The sequence below is a fragment of the Cydia fagiglandana genome, chromosome 3 (assembly GCF_963556715.1).
Source record: "Cydia fagiglandana chromosome 3, ilCydFagi1.1, whole genome shotgun sequence".
Classification (NCBI taxonomy): domain Eukaryota; kingdom Metazoa; phylum Arthropoda; class Insecta; order Lepidoptera; family Tortricidae; genus Cydia; species Cydia fagiglandana.
Window position 1 is genome coordinate 7,644,381 of NC_085934.1, and position 18,419 is coordinate 7,662,799.

General features: G+C 39.7%; 1 protein-coding gene across 1 annotated transcript; it reads right to left on the bottom strand.

Moving 5' to 3' along the window:
- Positions 1-28: 28 nt before the first annotated feature.
- Positions 29-12,828, bottom strand: LOC134679995 (probable hydroxyacid-oxoacid transhydrogenase, mitochondrial). The gene is made up of 9 exons (XM_063538965.1): positions 12,713-12,828; positions 12,316-12,394; positions 9,122-9,330; positions 6,850-6,937; positions 6,646-6,754; positions 4,849-5,162; positions 4,266-4,447; positions 1,138-1,408; positions 29-308 (listed from the first exon to the last, which is right to left on the bottom strand). The coding sequence occupies exons 1-9, from the start codon at positions 12,763-12,765 to the stop codon at positions 225-227; spliced, it is 1,389 nt and encodes a 462-aa protein (XP_063395035.1). The 5' UTR covers positions 12,766-12,828; the 3' UTR covers positions 29-224.
- Between the last annotated feature and the right edge of the window lie 5,591 nt (positions 12,829-18,419).

Here is an 18,419-nt window from a genome sequence, read left to right on the forward strand (position 1 = left end):
CTTGAGTAGGATATATTAAAAAACAATGTAATATTGAAAATATTTATTTCAAAATTGATAACAACATTTATATTTATTATTCTTATCGAAAAACGGCCATTGATTCGTCTAAAATCATTGATAAATCTTGTTCTGATTGTGGGAGCGGTGTAATAAAAAAATATATTTATTTAAACATGGATAACAACATTTACATTTATGTATCACATATGTACGTATTCCTATTAAAAGACGGTCATTGATTCGTCTAAGATCATTGATAAATCTTCTTCCGATTGTGGCAGCGGTGCTATTTTCAACAGCCGTTGCTGAAAAATAAAACATTAACTCCTTATGGAAAATCCAATTCAATAATCAAAGCAACGAGTTTGAAACAATAGCTTAATTACTTACAAGGTAGATAAGTATATTATATTCAGTAACTAAACTACCCCCCGTAGCGTGGGTAACCACTCACACCTTCGATCCATTTTTCATCATCAACCAATGAACGTAGGTACTTCAGTATCGTATTAGCAATACATTCCAGTACCTATCAGCCCATTAGACTCCCGTCCCGTAACAGTCCACTTAAAATGAAAATAATAGTATCACAAACCTGTGGCCTCTGCCACAAATCGGAATATCCTCCCCAGAAAACCCAAACGCCTTCAATCCATTCTCGATCTTCATCATATCCTTGTACTTGAGTATGGTATCGGCCAGCAGTTTGCCAGTATCGGCTTGTTTGACTCTCGTGTAATTTAAATCAAGGAGAAAGAGAAGTATCACAAACCTGTGGCAGGGCTCCTTTCACCAAATTCGGAATATCCTCCCTAGAAAACCCGAGCGCCTTCAATCCATTCTCGATCTTCATCATATCCATGTACTTGAGTATGGTATCGGCCAGCAGTTTGCCAGGTTTGACTCTCCGTAATTTAAACCAAGGCGAAAGAGAAGTACATATTACAAACCTGTGGCAGAGCTCCTTTCACCAAATTCGGAATATCCTCCCTAGAAAACCCGAACGTCTTCAATCCATTCTCAATCTTCATCATATCCACGTACTTGAGTATGGTATCGGCCAGCAATTTGCCAATATCGGCTTGTTTGACTCTCGTGTGATTTAAATCAAGAAGAAAGAGAAATATTACAAACCTGTGGCAGGGCTCCTTTCACCAAATTCGGAATATCCTCCCCAGAAAACCCGAGCGCCTTCAATCCATTCTCAATCTTCATCATATCCATGTACTTGAGTATGGTGTCAGCCAGCAGTTTTCCAGCATCGGCTTGTTTGACGCCAGTGGTGTCGGCTCCCAGCAGGCTGGCGGCTTCGAGGTGCTTGTCCGGGTCGCTCACGGCGGTGAAGCGGAATACAGCTGGGGCGGTCACCACGACAGAAAGGCCGTGGGGGATCATGGGCTTTTTGCTAGAAAGAACAAGTTTATTTATAGTTAGGGCACAGAATAAATAATAGTACTACGTACAGAAGATTCACTCTCTAACAAAACGCGTCTGTTACGATTAGGACAGATATGACCGCTACGGCTTAGCCACCAAAATTTGTGTGGGACGGATGTACTTGTATCTACCTGTTACAAAGCGACGAAATCGCGGAGTGAGCCTCGCCTGGTTAGGATCACAAATCATGATTAAATGGAAGAAGCCTATTGTCATCAGTATAAATGACGTCAATTTGATATTTACAATGCCTGCCTAATGTTAAAATTCGCAATGTCTAGTTGCTTTTAATGTCATAAAAAAAAATCAAAACGCGACTCAGCTATCAAATCAAAATTCTTATGATAGATTGGACGACACACACAATTTTCGATACCTATTTTTTAGTTTATTTTGATCTCAACTTTTCCATACGTAGTGTTTCTTAGGTTGGTATTCCCCGTATTCCACCTGTCCAATTTCTTGGTCCAATGTGTATTTGCGACTCACATTTTGCTAAATGAGAGAGTGAGAAGCAAGACGCAATGCACATTAAAATTTATAGATGCACACTACTACTAACGCCATCTATTATGGAATTCAGCAGTCACGTGCGTCGTGCTAAGGAAACAATTTCCAATTATTAATTTTTCACGACATAAACGAAGTGACTGTTTTTCTTAGAATTATATTACATGTTTACATAACATTTTATCTTACTTGCACGTTGCACGTGAGTTGCGATAAGTATGTTATATACGATTGTAAGCTAAACCTAGATTTCTTGACACATTATGTTTTTTGCATGTTGGAATTATGGGTAGACTAAGGTATAGTCAAAAATATTTGAACATACTTTAGCCTGTATTTTTAGGGTTCCGTACCCAAAGGGTAAAACGGGACCCTATTACTAAGACTTCGCTGTCCATCCGTCCGTCCGTCCGTCCGTCCGTCTGTCACCAGGCTGTATCTCACGAACCGTGATAGCTAGACAGTTGAAATTTTCACAGATGATGTATTTCTGTTGCCGCTATAACAACAAATACTAAAAACAGAATAAAATAAAGATTTAAATGGGGCTCCCATACAACAAACGTGATTTTTGACCAAAGTTAAGCAACGTTGGGCGTGGTCAGTACTTGGATGGGTGACCGTTTTTATTTTGCTTTTTTTTTTGCATTTTGGTACGGAACCCTTCGTGCGCGAGTCCGACTTGCACTTGCCCGGTTTTTTTATTACTGACATCGATATTGACCAATGAAACCAACAGATCGCGTAAAACATTTTGTAGCATTATATGTGACGTCCCACGGGTAAAGGTACCTTATGGCGGTTGGCGCTTACGCTATTATTAACGCCGCTCCAATATTATGGCGGCGCTATGCGACGTAAGCGGCAGCCGCCATAATAAGGTACCTTTTGCCGTGGAACGTCACATATGTATACTGCAGGATTACTAAAATTTAACCTGCTGGTTTTGGTACTTTATCTTCCAAGAGTTAAAGTCTAGATAAGCAGAACGAATCCGCTGGTTGAAACTTGGATAAATCATTAGGGGAATTACTTAGCGAAAATATATGAACGTTTATAACATATGAACTTTTTCCTTGTAGGTATAGCCACGCTTCGTCACTCTGTCAATCTAGTAAGGTATTTTATTTAACGATTTGCTAAGTGATACTAACCTTGAGAAAGACAGATTTGGTACAGAGTATGAAAGTGCTAACGAGTTCACGTCACATGTTTGGTAGGCGGTCATTGTATTGTAAAAAATAGTAAAAATGCTTAATCTAATATTCAGAATAAGAGACATTTTTCGTTTGCGATAGATCGATAGATGTTAGTCTCTACGTAGGTATAGGTATACCTATTTATAAACCTATCAACGTACCCTATCCTATAATTACTAACTATAAACTTCTTGCCCCGCGCCGCAATAGGGTCGAGGAGTCTATGGTTGAGTTGAGATATCGTGGCGACACAGTGACCATAGCTATCCTTTCTTTCCAATCCATAGATTTACACTAAGCTAGCGAATAGTAGCTAGGTATCCTAACGAAGCCTAGCTACGTACCCACAGTCCTTCGGTATAAACTTCTTGCCCCGCGCCGCGATGGGGTAGGCGAGTCCGTGGCAGAGATGCACGCCGGCGTTACCGATGCCGACGCCGGCCATAGTTGCCGCGAGGTGGATGCCTGAACGAGCGCCGAGACGCGTTGTACACTAAGCTAGCAAATAACAGGTATCCCGAGGAAGCCTAGCTACGTACCCATAGTCCTTCGGTATAAACTTCTTGCCCCGCGCCGCGATGGGGTAAACGAGTCCGTGGCAGAGATGCACGCCGGCGTTACCGATGCCGACGCCGGCCATCGTTGCCGCGAGGTGCATGCCTGAACGAGCGCCGAGATGCGTTGTACACTAAGCTAGCAAATAACAGGTATCCTGACGAACCCTAGCTACGTACCCATAGTCCTTCGGTATAAACTTCTTGCCCCGCGCCGCGATGGGGTAGGCGAGTCCGTGGCAGAGATGCACGCCGGCGTTACCGATGCCGACGCCGGCCATAGTTGCCGCGAGGTGCATGCCTGAACGAGCGCCGAGATGCGTTGTACACTAAGCTAGCAAATAGTATCCTGGCAAACCCTAGCTACGTACCCATAGTCCTTCGGTATAAACTTCTTGCCGCGCGCCGCGATGGGGTAGGCGAGTCCGTGGCAGAGATGCACGCCGGCGTTACCGATGCCGACGCCGGCCATAGTTGCCGCGAGGTGCATGCCTGAACGAGCGCCGAGATGCGTTGTACACTAAGCTAGCAAATAGTATCCTGGCAAACCCTAGCTACGTACCCATAGTCCTTCGGTATAAACTTCTTGCCACGCGCCGCGATGGGGTAGGCGAGTCCGTGGCAGAGATGCACGCCGGCGTTACCGATGCCGACGCCGGCCATAGTTGCCGCGAGGTGCATGCCTGAACGAGCGTCGACGTCGTCTGCGTTGTATACCGCGCGGGTGAAGTATTTTTGGATAGTCTGTAAAAAGACAATAAACACAATGTTAATACACCAGTACTATTATGTAGAGTTTTGTACAGAGGCTAGTAATATTAGACTGACAGTCTCGATTCAAGGCCGCGTGCCTCTTTATTGGTGTAAGCGGCGTTATTGATTGGAAACTATTTTACTGCTATTAGTAACTTAACGAACGAACCAAACGAGAACATAAAACGGGACTCTTGTAATCTAGTACAGGCATAAACGTAAAAAACATAATAAAAAACTTGCTTCTCAGCGCCATCTAGTGATTTTAAGTAATTTAATTTCTAATGATATTAGGTCACTATCTCAGTCAGTCTCTAAGGCATAATAGAATAGAATAATACTTATATGTATAAGCTCAAAGACGCAGGAAAATATTGAATCTTAAGACATACCTGCAGACAAAATCTGGCCCAAACATCAGATATGGGATTGCTGCCTTGATAAGCTTGAGATCTCGCGGCCGGAGTAGGGAAAGGCTCTCGCTTCGTATACGGTATCGCCGTGAAACTCTCCAGGGCGTGACAGAAGATATCGAAGCCAGCGTAGTTGGCTACAGTTTGCGGGACTGTGAGGGTGTGGAGAGGGTCGATTATGGCCAGGAGGGGGCGGAGAGCGCCGCCTGCGATACCAGTCTTGGCTTTGATGGATTCGCAGTCGAAGATGCTCACGCCGGTTGTTTCGCTGCCGGTTCCACTGGTAGTTGGGACTGGAAATATATAAAATTGTTACACTGAAATGTCATGGCGTTTTCAAGCAAAATATACCAAGTTTTGTTATGATTATCAAAAAGGTGCTGATGAGTAAAAGTCGGCTTTATGAACCCCCAACAATGTTTTATTTATTTATTGTGATTTTATTTGTTGTGTATCTTTTTCATGAAAACCTTATATATATCCAAAACTCATCAGATTATGTCCTCCTTCCTAGTCTTATTGCTTTCCTGATTCGATCCTAAATAAGAAATATTTTCGGCACTGATTTTGTACAGCAAGAATCGGGAATACCAAATACGCGTTTTTGCATAGGAAACAAATAAGTACCGGGAGCAAACAACATTCCTGACTGACTATTTTTAAAACGTGCTCCGCTAGACTTCCAAACTGAAAGAATTGACGTAAGCACTATTTTTCGTGAAAACACGTGACCTTATAACCAGAGAAAAATAAGATACGTTGGGATTAGGCCAATTATTGCACGAATCATAATGCTTATGATTTCACTTGAGATAAGAGTCGTAAAAAGCTGGCGCCGTCAACATTTAGCACTCATTATGATTCTTTTATCAATAATTAGCTAAGATAATAAGTGCACTAATTAACACTTTCAGAACCTAAGAACCCGTTAGTCGGCTTCATTTTGTATTAGAAATGGGGCGTTTGGTACTGAAACTGTAAATACAACAGTAGGTAGGTAGACTATTTATGAGGGTTTAGGACCAATCCTATCAGTTGTCAGTTTTAGCTCATTAATTGTGCGGAAAAAACTGATCAGTGATCGGGTTATGGTTGCAACGCCGCGGGATCTAGTAGAATTTATAGTATGGATACGGGAGTAAGGCCGCAATATGGATTGAATTTTTCACAAAAACGCTATCTTAATATTTTTGAAATACATTTACCTTTTCATACGATAAAAAAAATTTTTTACCCCTAGTGGCAACCAAACCCCCGATCACTGATACTTATGTATAGGCAAGTTATAGGTAAGTATCTGCATATAAAATGTGCACTACATATATACAAGCAAAGTTGTTTTGCACGTTTTTATCACAAAGATAAGACCACCTTCGGCCTCCATCATCGGATAAGCATAATGGGATCAAAATATTGTATTGTCATCGATCTTAATTATGTAAGTATTCAAAATTTTAGTCCAATCCGACATCGTGAACTGGTTTAACCCTATGATTGTCGCGCCAACTAGGAAATGTAAACCGGTTTTTAATTATATGGAAAAACCGGTTAATTGCCGAAATTTTATACAAATAATAACCGGATTCCATTCCCTAGCGCCACGCCAACGCACCACCGTAAACCTTATCGAAATCCATGAAGTTTAATATTAAACTATAGCCAAGCGCGTCTATGGCCGTCTAACTGTCAAAGGGTTATCTTTCTTCCCCATATTGACCCCATGCGTGACTCTCTTATCTAATAAAATAAGCAAAACACGGGTTACTAAACACTGACTAGCTATCATAGGCTTCAAGACTTTGTCGATCTGCTTGGCCTTCCCAACGGGAGCGTTTACGAAGTCCATCAGTTCCGAGCCTGGATAGCAGGACAGCAGGTTGGCAACCTTAAAAAAATAAATTATACAATGTTACAAATGAAGGAAAACTGGCTCTCTGAACGGGCAGAACAGTAGCCAATAGATCTCTAGACGAAACATACCTTGCAAGTGTCCATGGTGGAGCCTCCACCAACCGCCACGAAGCTGTCAAAGTCATTCTCTTGGGCGAACTTTATTGCGTCCTTGAAACTAGAAGAAAATGCACGATTGGTAAAACATACACGGTTAACACGTTTAATTTGATACATACAACATGATTCTCTACCATATCATAATTATCTTACAGTCTGTATTACGAGAATTATTAAAATGAGAGGTGTGTTTTAAATGTAACCTTTACACTAAGGTAGAAAAAAGAATGCATAATAAAATACCATGACAAAACAAATAGGGCTCATTTGAGTCGAGAAGGTTAATAGAATAAGACATGGCTAGGTACCTACATACATATTAAAAATATGGTAGGTACCTATATTAATTCAACACTAACAAGTTTAGCATGGGCGTCCCCAAGGTGGGGAAGGGGGAGGGGGGAGGCAGCTGTCCCCCTAGAGAACAAACTTTCTATCTAAATGAAATGTATGCACCTCCCCTTGGCCATCTCGGTCTGGTGACGCCCTTGAGGTTTAGTTTTAATAATTTTGCATGTTTTGTCCAAATACGTATTTTGAGATAAGGACACATTATTTATACATGACCCTGTATTGATGGTGTCACTGTATTTATCAGTCACTCTTTATGAGAATGATTCTTCTTCTTCTTCTTTATTAGGGGCTATATAAGGCTCCAAAGCCTATGTATCACTGCGACCATTCCTGATCTATTGTGATCGCCACCTACTACAACTCTCGATCCAACCCTGCAACTTCAAATAGCTGCAGGATCTTTTTGGTTTCGAGAGACTTTACCTCCTCCGGGCGTAATATGTGTCCGCCCAAGATTAGGTCACGAGTACGCATTAGGCAAGGGCACTCTGTGAGGATGTGTAAGGGCGTCTCCTCTGCCTCCATGCAGAGTCTGCACCGCCCTATGTCACGTTTCCCCATGGTGTGCATGTGCTTATTTAGGCCGCAGTGCCCGGTAAGCACCCTTACCAAGTTGCGCAGTTGGTTCCTAGACAGCGCTAAGGCGTTCGAGGACGCCTTTTTGCTGAAGGCCTTGATAAGCGCTTTGGAATGGTTCAAACCTGTTGTTTCTCTCCAGAGTTGAATGGTTTTGTAGTGACAGTAGGTCTTTAGGGTGAGCCGCGTTAGGCTTTTGGGGATACCACAAAAGGGCTCAGGACTGTAGTTCTTCCCCTTAGCCCCTGCTCGCGCGAGTTCGTCGGCCTTCTCGTTTCCTACGACACCCGCATGCCCCGGGACCCAACGTAGAACAACCTTGTTCCTGGCTCCAAGGTTGTTCAATAGTTGCCTGCAGTTCTCAACCAGCCTCGATGTGGTGACATCGGAGGTTAGGGCTAAGAGTGCCGCCTGGCTATCCGAATGGATATAGATAGTATGGTTGCCGTAGTTGCTTTGCAGATTGATTGACGCACATTCCAGAATGGCGTATACCTCTGCCTGGAATATAGAGCAAAAACGTCCTAGGTTTAAGCTGATACTTTTCCTAGGCGCTTCACCGTATACTCCGCAGCCTACTTCAGATCCGGATTTGGAGCCATCAGTGTACCACCTCAGGCTTCCTTCTTTCCACTTGATTTGACTGTTTGACCAGTCCTCCCGTTTGGGGATTTCCACTGAGTAAAGTTTGAGTGGACAAAATTTGGGTGACATAGTGTCGGATGGCATCCCAAGAACAGGAATATCGTACACTGATTCCTTAAACAGTCTCAGAGTTTGCGATAACCAATTACCTCTCCTCGCGCCCGCTATTCTAAGCATACTAGATCTCATCATGAGAATGATTACAGATTTTTGTTATTCTCAGCACACACCTAGCAAGGGAGTCTACCTTCTTCTTCTTCCTCGCGTTATCCCGGCATTTCGCCACGGCTCATGAGAGCCTGGGGTCCGCTTGACAACTAATCCCAAGATTTGACGTAGGCACTAGTTTTTACGAAAGCGATTGCCATCTGACCTTCCAACCCAGAGGGTAAACTACTTAGGCCTTATTGAGATTAGTCCGGTTTCCTCACGATGTTTTCCTTCATCGAAAAGCGACTGGTAAATATCGAATGATATTTCGTACATAAGTTCCGAAAAACTCATTGGTACGAGCCGGGGTTTGAACCCGCGACCTCCAGATTGCAAGTCGCATGCTCTCACCGCTAGGCCACAAAGGGAGTCTACCTATGTCCTTCTATTTAATACAGTCAGAATGACATTAATAATGGTGTATGTTACTTTACAAATTATTTATCCTATGACTTACCTGGTTTCTGTTGGTTCCACTTGAACATTATCATACACCTTATAGTTGACTCCAGCTTTCGTAAGTGCTTCCAGCACTGCTTTCATAGGACTCAGCTTAACGACGTTCGGATCTGTCATAACGCACACACTCTTGGCTCCTAGGTTAACCAAGTCATATCCAACCTCTTGTGTGACTCCAAGGCCATAGCGGACAGTTGAGTGTTTGATCTGTAATGATGGATTTTTGGTTTTACCTCCCGTGTTTTTTTTATTGTGCAAAATGACCAGGTTCTCGAATGCCCCATAACTAACCCATAAGCAAGTATGACAGGTCACCCAAGATTTCATAGACTTCCCAAGAGACCAACTACTTACAGAATATTAAATTCAAGTTATGGTTTGCATGTATGGTGTGGTTTGGAGGCCAAGATCCTCTTTGGGTCACTGAGCCAGTGATGTATGTATGTATGTATGTATGGTTTGCATGTAAATACTAAAACCACAGTGTAATCTTGCCATATGCAGGGCTTGGACCATTTTTTTTTTAAACCAAAACTAGCAATATTTTTAGTTACTTTATGCTCTATGCTCTTTATTAAAATTTAAATAAACCAAAGAACGAAAAAGAATGTAATAATACTAATAATACCAGTATTTTTGAGTTTATCACGAATATACACACAAACAGACAGACGCGGCAGGAGAGTTTGTTTTATTAAGTGTAGTGACTGTCTCATTAAATCCACAGCAAATAAGCTGTTACTGAATCAGTAAGCTACATCTTAGGCACTGTTGTCGCTCGTCACTCTCTACTAGGCAGGCATTGAAACAAGTGAACTTTATTTTAAACACATTAAGGTTAGGTCTACCATACCAGTATGGTCCATTACAAGTAAAGATAATGTACATAGTGAAGGTGTTAAATGCTTTGTAAACTTGCCTCAAAGGCTCAAAGACAGTGGATGGCATAGGGGTTGCATTAGATACTTGGACATATTTGAACAGGTTAGTTCTACCAGACCAGTGGGTGGATTTCAGCACAAATAATTTCACCATACAAAAAATTATTATTTTTAAATGTTTAATTTAACACGATTCTAGCTGGGTAAAATAATGGGGGGCTGTATATTGAGGATATGTATGGTATTTAATTATTTATACAATAATTTGTGGCTTATATTTGAAGTTATCGCTTTCGGAAAATAAAAACGCAAGATGGTAATGACAACCATGGTATGGTAATGACTCTTTTATAGACGGTAATGACACTGCATGTACGGTAATGACGATTTGGGAACTAATTTACATATGTATTAAAAACGTATTAAAAAAACAAAAACTTTTTTTAATTGTAATACTTTAGAACTTTAATAAACATTACAAATAACATGTTTTTGAACATAAGACTAGCTACATAAATTATTTTTAGAATATTATAAAAAATACATTTTTTTCATATAAATATATATATAACAAGTATTATTATTGTATAATTTTAAATAATTTATGTTCCGAAATAGGCAATTTATGTATTCATTTATTTTTTTGGATTTTTTCAATGTTAAATCATATTAACAATATTGTACTCTTATTATCAGTTTAAACCCGCATCTTCTTTTATCTACTGCATAAGTTGGTATTTATGTCATATTATAAAATTACTGGCTTACCAATGAGCTTAATTTTTATGATATATTACTTTTTTTTTATAGTTTGATTCATTGCACAAGTTTGTATTTTTGTTGTTTTATTAATTAACTTTAAAAATAGCTATATTGATTTAAATCCATATATATGTTGTTTAATAGCTAAACATTCATATATAATCAGTGTTTTATAAGTTGCAAGACCCCTACTTGTAATGCATGTCATAAGTTACAAAATGTTAGGTATTGGGTCCGGTGACTACCCAATGGTATAATTATTAATTGCTGTAATTGTATACATCAATTAATATAATATTATCAAAAAACATAAAGCCATCACGATAGTGAGCCAGTACCGTAGCCTATGGTCGCTTAAAACTTAATATATGTTGCTTGTTTAAATACTTTGTTTTAACACGACTAACATGCAATTACAGACTCTAAGTTGCACGATTTACATTATTAGATTATAAAAAAAAAAACATTTGTATGTTCTAAGTTCTAAATGACCTAAATTTTGCCTACTTCAGTCAAAATGTAAATTAAAAACTAAGCATCCTCTAGTGTGAAAGAAATAGTTATATCTTCTTCTACATTTATTCTACATTTATAAGGTAGACATTATATAGTGTTAGAAGACATAGAGAACGTTTTTCAAACATACAGCTTAATTTCATAATGAATTATAGCAAAATAACTAGAAAAGTTTCTGAGAGCCGTCATCACCATACACATGAAATCATCACCGGTCGTCATTTTTTCCCGGTGATGATGGGTATGGTGTTGACGATTTGAGAGTTTCTTGTTTTTATTTCTAGAATACGAATAATAGTAGTTAATGTCTATGCTACACAATAAACTTCATGTAGTTTGCCATTCATTTCAGTAATTATTTCTAATATACCATTTGTAACTTTTTTAAACCAAAGCATAACGGTGATGATGCTCTGTTGTGACAAACTACGTTTTACAAATTTGTTCGTAATATTTCTCACGATTCAGTGATATGACTTTATAGTGAAATCATTTTTGGCATTCTATACCAAAGTGAAAAATAGGGCAAGGACCTTTAGCGGTATTTCGTTGTTCATACACCGAGATAAGCTCACATTGACATTACCATGACGGTGTTGACGAATATTCGTGACAACATTTTAAATATTTTTAAATGTACTTTCTCGGTGAAGGAATTATTGCATATTTTTTCATGTGTTAAACAACAACATGGAAAAGATATAAGTAAAAGAAAAATCGCAATCGTACGATAGGTATGCTATAATTTTCACTGCAAACAAAAAGGTTCAGATTTTTCCGGTCGACAGTGATGATTTTAGACACATAAAACATTTTATATAAAAAAAACGATTAAGTTATTGGAGATGGTAATTGAAGGAACATGAAGATCTTAAAAACATATTAAAAAGTTGCAACTCGCACAACCTACTAGTTTTTTTTATAAAGACCGAACCATAAGTTTTCGCTGGATTTTGAAATCCACCCCAGTATGGCTCATTACAAGTAAAAGCTAATGAACATAGTGAAGATATTTAATGCTTTGTAAACTTGCCTCAAATGCAGTGGATGGTATGGGGGTTGCATTAGATACTTGGACATTACCCCGGTGACCGTGTCCTGGACACTTGCATCTGCAAAAACAAAAAAAAACAATTAAAAACATACTATATATTGAATCGATAACCTCTTCCTTTTGAGATTTGGAAGTTGGTTAAAAATAATAAACAAATCACTTTGTAAGTAAAAATTGTGCTGCGTCAATAAGAATTTAGTTATTTAAAAAGAATTTAAAAATAAACTTTCTTTTACATTGTTAATTATACTGACGTAGGAAAGTGCGGAAAACATGTGCTTTTATCCCATACTATTAGACTGTATCTAAAGGCAACCTTAAAAAAAAGAAAATGGCTCATTGGTAATTGTAAATATAAAAAAAGAAAAATACTTACGCTGCTTGATTAACAGTCCTCAATAAATCAAACACTCTTTTGCGACTAGCCATGTTGAAGGACTGCCTTCCCCAAAATATCGCGGACAACTAACACATGCTTTAACACATTCAACACCAAGAACCCGACTGTCGGGTACACTGTTCGTAGCGACTACGCGCTACATACGGCGAACCCGTGGCTACGCGCTACGAGCGTAACCCGTAGCACTTAGTGGTAATGAATGTGTTAATCTCAGCAGTATGAGCAGTATTTAAAATAGATAAGGGGCGCGGCAACTCTAGAAACTTGTTTATCGGGAGATGAAAGCGGCTATAAACAAGTCATGCGATATTGTTATTCCATATCATACCACTATATACCCCTATAAAATATAGTATAGCAGCGAAATGCTCTAAATGACGTTGATTGACATTAGCTCTTAAGTTAATTAAAACAAATGATAACGACAAGTGGAAAATTACTTTTTCCGGCAATGTATTCTATTTGCATTACAAAACAAGTAGGTAAGATGATGGGTTAATATTATGTAAGAGCAGCTTGTTCGCTGTTCGGTTACATAAACATCGCCACTTCAAGCAATGATAAGGACTTTTTGCGACTTATTTTTAGTGGTGTAGGTATAATATTGATTAATGACGTCAGAAATACGCAAATCCACTTGTTGCTTGTTGAATTTGTTCTCAAGCACAAAATAGCACAATGACGGTTGACACATCACATTTGACAGTGACAGTGACAGTAGTGACACTAGACTGACATTTGAGACATTTTTTTTATCGTCGTCCATCCAAGCCAAAAGCCTCCTCCACACTCGTGCGCGAATCGCGGCGCGAAGCCGCGAACGTGAGTGTGGCGTCGATTTTCGCAGACAGCGAAATCGACTCCACACTCGCGTTCGCGGCTTCGCCCGCGATTCACGCGCATAGTCTGGAGCAAAGAATATAATACTCACTAGGAGAAGAACGGTAACTCCATACAAAAAAATGTCCCCAACCGTTTATACGTTTATACTACTGGCGCCCTCGATGTGTACCAATGGAACTAAAGTTGACAACCGGTTTAGCCTGGCGGGTATTGGTATTATAGTTTATTAAAATAAACTAAAACTACAAAGAAATTAAAATTAATACTAAAATAAAAGAAACTTACCTATAAAATAAAAACCTAATTATAAAAAGAATACCCCCTCTAGCAGGTCCGCCTGTGGCATGGTACCCATTACGCTGGCGGCGTTTCCTCGCTGAACCGCCAGGGCGATTCGTTGCGAGAAATACGCGCCAGCTCTGGGATCCCCTGTGGCGTCAATCAGCCGTCCCGACAGGGCCCTCACAAAGGCCTGCATGTCGGCTGACCAAGGGCCCAGTGTCTCTACCGCGAGCGCCGCAAACTCGTAGTCCTTAAGTAAGGACGAATATTTGCGGCGCTTGAGAACCTGGGCCTGGTCAGCCGCGCCGCCGGCCTGGGTGCGGGTCGCCATATAAAAAAAAAAGGTATATAGTAATTATGTTGATAAACATATTTGTTATCTTCATATCACGAAATATATGAAAGATGCAAATATTACCCCTTGTTTGTGGTATTATCTATTGATTTAAATAAAAGGCATATTTATGTTTATAACATTGTATTATGTTTTACATATAGAAATATACACTGAAAATTAAACCCTGACAACTTAATAAAAATAGACATTAATAAAGCGCATTCACAAAGTTTTCAGTATTATACAAATAACATTAGGCATGTCGTGACAAGCACGAATATCTAATGTCACAATACAAATTTCCTAGCGGCAACACTGAACAGCGCCCTCTGAGCGGAACTGTGGTAAGTTATTCCAACGTGGCAAGTTGTAAAGCGCCCTCCAGACTATGTGCGTGAATCGCGGCGCGACGTCGCGGAGCGAACATATCGCGAAGTTGACGTATGACTCCACACTCGCACACTTCACGGCGATTTCGCAGTTTGGTTTGCGGCAATATGGCGGAAAAGCATCAGCTGATCGAGTTTAACTGTTAGTTATCTATGGCATCATACGTGATTTAGCTGTTTTCCCATTTTGTTTTATTGTAAAACCGTAAAATATAGCTGCTTAGTATAATATAATCATAATATAATTCATATTTATCTTGCCACAGAGGAGCCAAAATATTGTGTAATGTGGAGTCTTGCAAGTTCGCGCTTCGCGTCTCCTTTGACGCGGGCCGAAATACCGACAAATAACGGAGAACAAGGCGCGAAGGCGTGAACAAACTGCGAAATCGACGCCACACTTGCGTTCGCGGCTTCGCCCGCGATTCACGCGCATAGTCTGGAGGGGGCTTAAGGTTAGAACCAGTATGGCGCGAAGCGTGCGAGTGCATAAAAGTGTAATATACAGTGAGGAAGCCCACAGCTGTCCTGAGTCGCCTAAAGCTAAGTATTTTATGTTACTTGGTGCTCGCAGGTGGTGTTATGGTGTCTCTATTCAATTGGCTCTTTAGTAGATTTGGTTTGCCATGTGACCTTGTCGTGGAAGATGTTGAAGACCATCTTAGGTAGGACGGACAAGGTTATACCTTATAAGAGGGCGGCGGCTGTGGTCGTCGTGCCCCGGTGCGATGACTTCAGCCGTCAGGCGCCTCGACCTTATAAGAGGGCGGCGACTGTGGCTGCCGTGACTGGGTGAGTGCGGTGGTTACAGTCGTCAGGCTCCTCGACCCTAGAGGTGTGCCGACGTGCGGCAGGATACCTCAACCTTATAAGAGGGCGGCGGCTGCGGTGACCGTGACCGGGTGGATGCGATACTTCAGCCGTCAGGCGCCTCGACCTGATGTACCTGCTCCCTAGAGATGAGCGAGGCCGGTTAGGCTGCTTGGTACTTTAGAGGTAAGTATACCTTGACCCGGATAGGCCATCCGGGTTCTCCGACCAAGAGGGATCGGAGTCTCCACAGGGAGATTATCCAGTGCAAGGAGCACAGGACCTAGAATATTCTGAATCTGGCTGAGTAAGATGGTTCTCATTAGTCATAGAGTACAGATATATGTTTAGGGATTAATTGTTTGGAGATAACCATGTTCATAGAGCAATCTAACCCACAGATCTCGGGGTGAAACAACCAGCCACCATAAGTAAAGCGAAGCAGACTGAGGCTCCTCTGGCCCAAGAGAAGTGGATCAGAGAGAGCGAGGATAAAGAATCCTTCATAGGAGATGAAGGTATGTATGCCAAGCATTCTGTTACTCTTACACCCCCAAACACCACAAACAATAATAATTAGTGGCCGCCTTTCCCCTTTTACGGTCTTATTTGTATACCGTAGGTGGTTGGGGGAGAGGTGGTCACAATGGTGGAGGTGCTGGGATCCAGTAGATAAGGAATTAAGGCTTATAATATTAATAAAGAATGCAAGGCATACATTTCAATATAATCAGACATCTTTACTAACAGAAATCATAGATGGCGCTACTGGTAACAGAAGCTGCGAGATATTCTTTTTTACGAATATATGTTTGAAGTGTTTTCTTACGAAGTCTGGTTCGGCATTCATTTAGGCTCGTTTAAATAAAGAGGCTGGCATTTGTATTTATTAATTGAAGATAATTTGAGTAAATAAGTCACATTTTTATTTCGCGTAACAAGCGGAATATCAATTGTACGGAATGTACGGAGTACCAACTTGAAGAAATTGCATATGGTGACCGGAAACAGGACAACTACGTTTCCGTCGAGGTTGTATTTATGATTTATTTTACAATTAAAATGTAGTTGTAAATTATCAAGAAGAATATTGAGAGATAAAAATAAAAATTATTGCAGCATTTGTCTGTATCTATTAAGTATGATATTTATTAACTTATTGTTAAGAGAAATACCATTGTGTAATAGTGCCTTCGAGTTACCAACATAATAGCAAGAATAGGCTACGCAAGGTGTCTAGTAATGGCGGCAAGATGAGAGCAGGTGTTGCTACACTAAGAAGATTACCCACAAAATCAACGGAAGGGTACGGATTGTCGGAATTATCAAGATAACTAAAGAAGATGAAGAAATCGGTTACTAAACGGATTCGACTTGGAAAATTTATGCGAGAACTGATTTTCCAATTAGACGGTTAGACAATTAAGTTATAACAAGCTGTGCCTAGATATAAGTAGGTAATCTATTTAATTTTGTGACATATTAACTGTTAACATGTTGAAAGATTGGCTGATTTATAGGAATATAACAAGAAGAGAAATACTAGTCGTAATAACCTAATAAGTATCTTATAGGAAATATGCGCGTAGTAAAGACGGTTTTATACACTCTATAATTTACCTCGCATGTTTTCTTTTTACTTTAGAATTATAAATTTAGTTTTGAAAATTCAAGTGTATGGCTATTTATAAGGAATAAACATAAATATTGCGAAAATTACCGATAAGAGTCCGAAATTCGTTTCACAGTTTATAGAAATTTTGGGGGAATTTATGTTGACTTTGGCAACATTGAAAGTTGTACAGTACTCGTCCCACCATTTTAAATCGTTGGCGGAAGGTCACCGAACAGTTGCGAGTTCCCCAGGAAGGTTCCTTAAATTACACAGGTAATTTTGACAAATATTGTAATATAAAGTGCACCGACGAAGTGTTTAGCGTGTAAATAAGTAGGATCATCAAAAATGTCTTCATTTACGTTCATAGGTACAGTGAACTCGCCTCCGTCAACCACACCGGACGAGACAAAATTTTCATCGGATTTGACGAAAACCCCGGATAAGACTGTTTAATACCTGGACTAGACTACTTCTCGGTAAGTTTTTAAGCATCTACTTTACAGCAATACGACTTAATTCTTAAATAAATCAAGAAAATGCGATCGTCATTTGCTTCGGCGTGCGACGGCAGCCATGATTATTTAGTTTGGACTAACTTTGGATGTCCAACCAAACAAGGAAAATCATCTAATTTAGCGAAGTTTCTTTCGATATTTAGGCGAATCACCATGGAAATACGGGTCTACTACGTTCTTTTATTAAAATATTTTAACTTTCTAGAAATTGACGAGGTGAGATATGGTAAAGGAAAATAGACCCTATCATTATGCCAATACGATTCGTATTAGTGTGGTTTAGTTTAGAGTCGTAGTAGAAACTTCTGGAACATCGGACGTACATGGCCGATTTTAATATTTTCACAAGTTATAAAGAACCTTTTTGAACATTTTCTAGGGTTCTTAAGATATGTAAATAGGTATATTTTTATTTCATCATGCATCTTATTGGAAGTTTAGAAATACAACTTGATTCCTTTCTGATTGGGTTTGCAGTTTATAAAAATAGTAATTGTGCTGTGTATATATATAAGCTAACATCTTCTTTACAGGATATTGTGGTGACATTTATGTGTTTTTAGATATAAAATAAGTGTTTTGTTGAAGTATTCCAATAATTAAACAAACAAATGAGTGAAATAAAACTAAATAATTTTTAAATAATTAACTATCAAACAAGTGAAGTCCAAATAAAGGGTTAATAAATAAATAAACCAAACAAATGAATAAAATAAAAACGTTAACTTTCATCATGCTGCGAGTGAGCTTAAGTTAGTGACAGAAGATTTTGTATTGTGGTATCAGTGTATAAACGTCAACGTCACTTGCTGATTTTGACATGGCTTAGGCTGGTGCAATCTATAAATAAATGATAAACAAAGATTACACATTTGTATGTCAGTGTGTA